Source organism: Perca flavescens, chromosome 5 (genome assembly GCF_004354835.1).
Source record: "Perca flavescens isolate YP-PL-M2 chromosome 5, PFLA_1.0, whole genome shotgun sequence".
Classification (NCBI taxonomy): domain Eukaryota; kingdom Metazoa; phylum Chordata; class Actinopteri; order Perciformes; family Percidae; genus Perca; species Perca flavescens.
In genome coordinates, this window is record NC_041335.1 from 38,895,157 (window position 1) to 38,903,244 (window position 8,088).

An 8,088-nucleotide genomic window follows, 5' to 3' on the forward strand; every position below is an offset into this window, starting at 1 on the left:
AGGTGTTCATGTAGTGGAGAAGTTAAAGAGAAAACACAAGACTTTCACCCAGGAAACAGGTGATCATGTCCTGGAAGAAGTTGAGGAGAAAACACAAGACTTTCACCCAGGAAACAGGTGTTCATGTCCTGAAGAAGTTAAGGAGAAAACACAAGACTTTCAACCAGGAAACAGGTGTTCATGTCCTGGAAGAAGTTAAGGAGAAAACACAAGACTTTCACCCAGGAAACAGGTGTTCATGTCCTGAAGAAGTTAAAGAGAAAACACAAGACTTTCAACCAGGAAACAGGTGTTCATGTCCTGGAAGAAGTTAAGGAGAAAACACAAGACTTTCACCCAGGAAACAGGTGTTCATGTCCTGGAAGGAGGAGAAAACACAAGACTTTCACCCAGGAAACAGGTGTTCATGTCCTAAGTTAAGGAGAAAAACACAAGACTTTCATGTCCCAGGAAAAAACAAGGTGTTCATGTCCTGGAAGAAGTAAAGGAGAAAACACAAGACTTTCACCCAGGAAACAGGTGTTCATGTCCTGAAGAAGTTAAGGAGAAAACACAAGACTTTCACCCAGGAAACAGGTGTTCATGTAGTGGAGAAGTTAAAGAGAAAACACAAGACTTTCACCCAGGAAACAGGTGTTCATGTCCTGGAAGAAGTTAAGGAGAAAACACAAGACTTTCACCCAGGAAACAGGTGTTCATGTCCTGGAAGAAGTTAAGGAGAAAACACAAGACTTTCACCCAGGAAACAGGTGTTCATGTCCTGGAAGAAGTTAAGGAGAAAACACAAGACTTTCACCCAGGAAACAGGTGTTCATGTCCTGGAAGAAGTTAAGGAGAAAACACAAGACTTTCACCCAGGAAACAGGTGTTCATGTCCTGGAAGAAGTTAAGGAGAAAACACAAGACTTTCACCCAGGAAACAGGTGTTCATGTCCTGGAAGAAGTTAAGGAGAAAACACAAGACTTTCACCCAGGAAACAGGTGATCATGTCCTGGAAGAAGTTAAGGAGAAAACACAAGACTTTCACCCAGGAAACAGGTGTTCATGTCCTGAAGAAGTTAAGGAGAAAACACAAGACTTTCACCCAGGAAACAGGTGTTCATGTCCTGGAAGAAGTTAAGGAGAAAACACAAGACTTTCACCCAGGAAACAGGTGTTCATGTCCTGGAAGAAGTTAAGGAGAAAACACAAGACTTTCACCCAGGAAACAGGTGTTCATGTCCTGAAGAAGTTAAGGAGAAAACACAAGACTTTCACCCAGGAAACAGGTGTTCATGTCCTGGAAGAAGTTAAGGAGAAAACACAAGACTTTCACCCAGGAAACAGGTGTTCATGTCCTGGAAGAAGTTAAGGAGAAAACACAAGACTTTCACCCAGGAAACAGGTGTTCATGTCCTGGAAGAAGTTAAGGAGAAAACACAAGACTTTCACCCAGGAAACAGGTGTTCATGTAGTGGAGAATTTGAAAACACAAGAACCCAGGAAACAGGTGTTCATGTCCTGGAAGAAGTTGAAGGAGAAAACACAAGACTTTCACCCAGGAAACAGGTGTTCATGTCCTGGAAGAAGTTAAGGAGAAAACACAAGACTTTCACCCAGGAAACAGGTGTTCATGTCCTGAAGAAGTTAAGGAGAAAACACAAGACTTTCACCCAGGAAACAGGTGTTCATGTCCTGGAAGAAGTTAAGGAGAAAACACAAGACTTTCACCCAGGAAACAGGTGTTCATGTCCTGGAAGAAGTTAAGGAGAAAACACAAGACTTTCACCCAGGAAACAGGTGTTCATGTCCTGGAAGAAGTTAAGTAGAAAACACAAGACTTTCACCCAGGAAACAGGTGATCATGTCCTGGAAGAAGTTAAGGAGAAAACACAAGACTTTCACCCAGGAAACAGGTGTTCATGTCCTGAAGAAGTTAAGGAGAAAACACAAGACTTTCACCCAGGAAACAGGTGTTCATGTAGTGGAGAAGTTAAAGAGAAAACACAAGACTTTCACCCAGGAAACAGGTGTTCATGTCCTGAAGAAGTTCAGACAAAAACACAAGACTTTCACCCAGGAAACAGGTGTTCATGTCCTGGAAGAAGTCGAGGAGAAAACACAAGACTTTCACCCAGGAAACAGGTGTTCATGTCCTGGAAGAAGTTAAGGAGAAAACACAAGACTTTCACCAGGGAAACACACAGAAACACAGAAACACACACACGGTTTGTAGCACTATCTCTGTGGGGACCCGTCATTGACATAATGCATTCCATAGCCCCTTACCCTAACCTTAACCATCACAACTAAATGCCTAACCTTAACCCTTACCCTAACCTTAACCATCACAACTAAATGCCTAACCTTAACCCTTACCCTAACCTTAACCATCACAACTGATTGCCTAACCTTAACCCTTACCTTAACCTTAACCATCACAACTAAATGCCTAACCTTAACCCTTACCCTAACCTTAACCATCACAACTAAATGCCTAACCTTAACCCTTACCCTCACCTTAACCATCGCAACTGATTGCCTAACCTTAACCCTTACCTTAACCTTAACCATCACAACTAAATGCCTAACCTTAACCCTTACCTTAACCTTAACCATCACAACTGAATGCCTAACCTTAACCCTTACCCTAACCTTAACCATCACAACTGAATGCCTAACCTTAACCCTTACCTTAACCTTAACCATAACCTAATTCTAACCCTAATCCTAAAACCAAGTCTTAACCCTCAAACAGCCCTTTAAAATTGGGGGGGTCCAGCATTTTGGCCCCACAAAGCTGTCGGGACCCCACAAGTATACTGGACTCCCAGTTTTTGGACCCCACAAATATAGTTAAACACAAACACACACACACACCATTAGCATTCATGCATTCCTGCAATTCTTTACTGAGTGATGAGCTGCAAAACATTAATTTTCTCTGGTTCCACTTTCCCTCTGCCCACATTGTCTACTTCTGCTTTAGATAATCATCTCCTATATTTCCCAGAATTCCACAGTACAGCCCCCGCAGGACAGGCGTGAACTTGTTGCATGCAGCGCTGTGAGTTGTGTAAACTGTGTGTGTGTGTGTGTGTGTGTGTGGGCAGAGGCTGTGGTAACAATAGAGAGAGCGAGAGCCAGCGAGCTGAATGTTTTCACTCAAGAAAAATGAGTCACACTCCTACTCACAACACAGGACGGAGAAAAGGCTACCTCGGCTTCTTCTTTCGCTTCATTTCTCCATGTTTAACTAACGGAGAAGATGGAGAGCCAAAGAAACAAGCCTCGCGCTTTAATGTGGAAGGATTCACACACTTTGTTTTTAACTGCAGGTGTGTTTAGGGCATGTCCAAATCCACTTTTGCTAGTTTTGATGGTGGTAAAAAGTGTCTGTGTTTAGGGTGCCTGGTTCTAAAGGGTTGTCCTTAGTGTCTTCATTAATCAGAGGTGTGTTTTGGGCGTAACATGCAATCAACCAATCAGAGATCATCTCCCATTCCCTTTAAAAGCCAGGCGCGTTTAGACCTTGGAGCATTGCTGTTATGATGGAGGATTTGCACCGTAATATTTTTATTTGTAATCTTCTGCATGTGTGTGTGCTGCTGTGCGCGCGCTGTGCACGAGCCTAGGAGCATTTTACACACACACACACACCCACACACACACACACACACACACACACACACACACACACACACACACACACACACACACATCTGCAGCTGTTTCCTGACATGAAAAAACATTACTAAACGTGAACTTTCTGTCTGTTAACAATGAAGAGAACAACTCCCACGATCCCGCACACAACTTCATCACATCACCAAAAGTCTGTACCCACCCCCACGTTGGAGAGACCCTATATGGTCCTATAATCTCATCTGTGTCTGTATCCACGATGGAGAGACCCTATATGGTCCTATAATCTCATCTGTGTCTGTATCCACGATGGAGAGACCCTATATGGTCCTATAATCTCATCTGTGTCTGTATCCACGATGGAGAGACCTTATATGGTCCTATAAGCTCATCTGTGTCTGTACCCACGATGGAGAGACCATATAGGGTCCTATAAACTCATCTGTGTCTGTATCCATGATGGAGAGACCATATATGGTCCTATAATCTCATCTGTGTCTGTATCCACGATGGAGAGACCCTTTATGGTCCTATAAGCTCATCTGTGTCTGTACCCACGATGGAGAGACCATATAGGGTCCTATAAACTCATCTGTGTCTGTACCCACGATGGAGAGACCCTATATGGTCCTATAATCTCATCTGTGTCTGTATCCACGATGGAGAGACCCTATATGGTCCTATAAACTCATCTGTGTCTGTACCCACGATGGAGAGACCATATCTGGTCCTATAAACTCATCTGTGTCTGTATCTACGATGGAGAGACCCTATATGGTCCTATAAGCTCATCTGTGTCTGTATCCACGATGGAGAGACCCTATATGGTCCTATAAGCTCATCTGTGTCTGTATCCACGATGGAGAGACCATATATGGTCCTATAAACTCATCTGTGTCTGTATCTACGATGGAGAGACCCTATATGGTCCTATAATCTCATCTGTGTCTGTACCCACGATGGAGAGACCCTATATGGTCCTATAAGCTCATCTGTGTCTGTACCCACGATGGAGAGACCCTATATGGTCCTATAAGCTCATCTGTGTCTGTACCCACGATGGAGAGACCATATAGGGTCCTATAAACTCATCTGTGTCTGTACCCACGATGGAGAGACCCTATATGGTCCTATAATCTCATCTGTGTCTGTATCCACGATGGAGAGACAGACCCTATATGGTCCTATAAACTCATCTGTGTCTGTACCCACGATGGAGAGACCATATATGCTCCTATAAACTCATCTGTGTCTGTACCCACGATGGAGAGACCATATATGGTCCTATAATCTCATCTGTGTCTGTACCCACGATGGAGAGACCCTATATGGTCCTATAAGCTCATCTGTGTCTGTACCCACGATGGAGAGACCATATAGGGTCCTATAAACTCATCTGTGTCTGTACCCACGATGGAGAGACCCTATATGGTCCTATAAGCTCATCTGTGTCTGTATCCACGATGGAGGGACCATATATGGTCCTATAAACTCATCTGTGTCTGTATCTATGATGGAGAGACCCTATATGGTCCTATAATCTCATCTGTGTCTGTACCCACGATGGAGAGACCCTATATGGTCCTATAAGCTCATCTGTGTCTGTACCCACGATGGAGAGACCCTATATGGTCCTATAAGCTCATCTGTGTCTGTACCCACGATGGAGAGACCCTATATGGTCCTATAAGCTCATCTGTGTCTGTACCCACGATGGAGAGACCCTATATGGTCCTATAAGCTCATCTGTGTCTGTACCCACGATGGAGAGACCATATATGGTCCTATAAACTCATCTGTGTCTGTACCCACGATGGAGAGACCATATATGCTCCTATAAGCTCATCTGTGTCTGTATCCACGATGGAGAGACCATATATGGTCCTATAAACTCATCTGTGTCTGTATCTACGATGGAGAGACCCTATATGGTCCTATAATCTCATCTGTGTCTGTACCCACGATGGAGAGACCCTATATGGTCCTATAAGCTCATCTGTGTCTGTACCCACGATGGAGAGACCATATATGCTCCTATAAGCTCATCTGTGTCTGTATCCACGATGGAGAGACCATATATGGTCCTATAAACTCATCTGTGTCTGTATCTACGATGGAAAGACCCTATATGGTCCTATAATCTCATCTGTGTCTGTACCCACGATGGAGAGACCCTATATGGTCCTATAAGCTCATCTGTGTCTGTACCCACGATGGAGTGACCCTATATGGTCCTATAAGCTCATCTGTGTCTGTATCCACGATGGAGAGACCATATATGGTCCTATAATCTCATCTGTGTCTGTACCCACGATGGAGAGACCCTATATGGTCCTATAAGCTCATCTGTGTCTGTACCCACGATGGAGAGACCATATATGCTCCTATAAGCTCATCTGTGTCTGTATCCACAATGGAGAGACCATATATGGTCCTATAAACTCATCTGTGTCTGTATCTACGATGGAAAGACCCTATATGGTCCTATAATCTCATCTGTGTCTGTATCACTTGCAAACAGAAGACCTGAGGAATCTATGGGTACCAACTTAGAAACACTGCAAAGTCAGGCTGCACAAAGTTTTTAAATCAGATCGGTAGCCCAAAATTAAACAGCTGACTCTGCTGCAGAAACTCAGGACAGACATCTGGATGCACAAGTCCCCCCCCCCTTTATTTTTTTCACTCTCATTCACTAAGACAGCTGATGACGTTCGCTCGCCTGGAATCTGCGACTACTGCCAACAAGAGTTGTGAATGGACACACACACAGACGCAGACACACACACACACACACACACACACACACACACACACACATGCACAGACACACACGCAGACACACACACACACACACACACACACACAGACAGACACACACACACACACACACACACACACACACAGACACATGCACAGACACACACACACACACACACACACACACACACACACACACACAGACAGAGACACACACACACAGGCACACACACAGTAGAGATGGGGACTCGTTTAGGACTAAGACTCGAGTCGAACGGAGTCAGAAGAGACTCAGAGCCTTGACCTGGACTCTAGCTCAGAGCCTTGAAGTGGACTCTAGCTCAGAGCCTTGACTTGGACTATAGCTCAGAGCCTTGACCTGGACTCTAGCTCAGAGCCTTGACCTGGACTCTAGCTCAGAACCTTGACCTGGACTCTAGCTCAGAGCCTTGAAGTGGACTCTAGCTCAGAGCCTTGACCTGGACTCTAGCTCAGAGCCTTGACCTGGACTCTAGCTCAGAGCCTTGAAGTGGACTCTAGCTCAGAGCCTTGACCTGGACCCTAGCTCAGAGACTTGACTTGGACTCTAGCTCAGAGCCTTGACGTGGACCCTAGCTCAGAGACTTGACTTGGACTCTAGCTCAGAGCCTTGACCTGGACTCTAGCTCAGAGCCTTGACCTGGACTCTAGCTCAGAGCCTTGAAGTGGACTCTAGCTCAGAGCCTTGACCTGGACTCTAGCTCAGAGCCTTGACCTGGACTCTAGCTCAGAGCCTTGACCTGGACTCTAGCTCAGAGCCTTGAAGTGGACTCTAGCTCAGAGCCTTGACCTGGACCCTAGCTCAGAGACTTGACTTGGACTCTAGCTCAGAGCCTTGACGTGGACTCTAGCTCAGAGCCTTGACGTGGACTCTAGCTCAGAGACTTGACTTGGACTCTAGCTCAGAGCCTTGACCTGGACTCTAGCTCAGAGCCTTGACGTGGAACCTAGCTCGGAGACTTGAAGTGGACTCTTGCTCAGAGCCTTGAAGTGGACTCTAGCTCAGAGCCTTGACCTGGACTCTAGCTCAGAGCCTTGACCTGGACTCTAGCTCAGAGCCTTGAAGTGGACCCTAGCTCAGAGACTTGACTTGGACTCTAGCTCAGAGCCTTGACGTTGACTCTAACTCAGAGCCTTGAAGTGGACTCTAGCTCAGAGCCTTGAAGTGGAATCTAGCTCAGAGCCTTGACCTGGACTCTAGCTCAGAGCCTTGAAGTGGACTCTAGCTCAGAGCCTTGAAGTGGACTCTAGCTCAGAGCCTTGACCTGGACTCTAGCTCAGAGCCTTGACCTGGACTCTAGCTCAGAGCCTTGAAGTGGACCCTAGCTCAGAGACTTGACTTGGACTCTAGCTCAGAGCCTTGACATGGACCCTAGCTCAGAGACTTGACGTGGACTCTAGCTCAGAGCCTTGACGTGGACTCTAGCTCAGAGCCTTGACGTGGACTCTAGCTCAGAGCCTTGACCTGGACTCTAGCCCAGAGCCTTGAAGTGGACTCTAGCTCAGAGCCTTGAAGTGGACTCTAGCTGAGAGCCTTGAAGTGGATTCTAGCTCAGAGCCTTGACCTGGACTCTAACTCAGAGCCTTGACCTGGACTCTAGCTCAGAGCCTTGACCTGGACTCTAGCCCAGAGCCTTGACCTGGACTCTAGCCCAGAGCCTTGA

The 8,088-nt window shown here is 45.9% G+C and overlaps 1 protein-coding gene across 1 annotated transcript in view; it reads right to left on the reverse strand.

Annotated features, from left to right (window-relative positions):
- trpm6 (transient receptor potential cation channel, subfamily M, member 6) overlaps positions 1-2,509 on the reverse strand; it is a 69,274-nt gene extending 66,765 nt beyond the window's left edge. The window contains exon 1 of the mRNA XM_028579214.1: positions 2,495-2,509. Coding sequence (XP_028435015.1) covers positions 2,495-2,509 — 15 coding nt within the window. The remainder of the gene's footprint in view (positions 1-2,494) is intronic.
- Between the last annotated feature and the right edge of the window lie 5,579 nt (positions 2,510-8,088).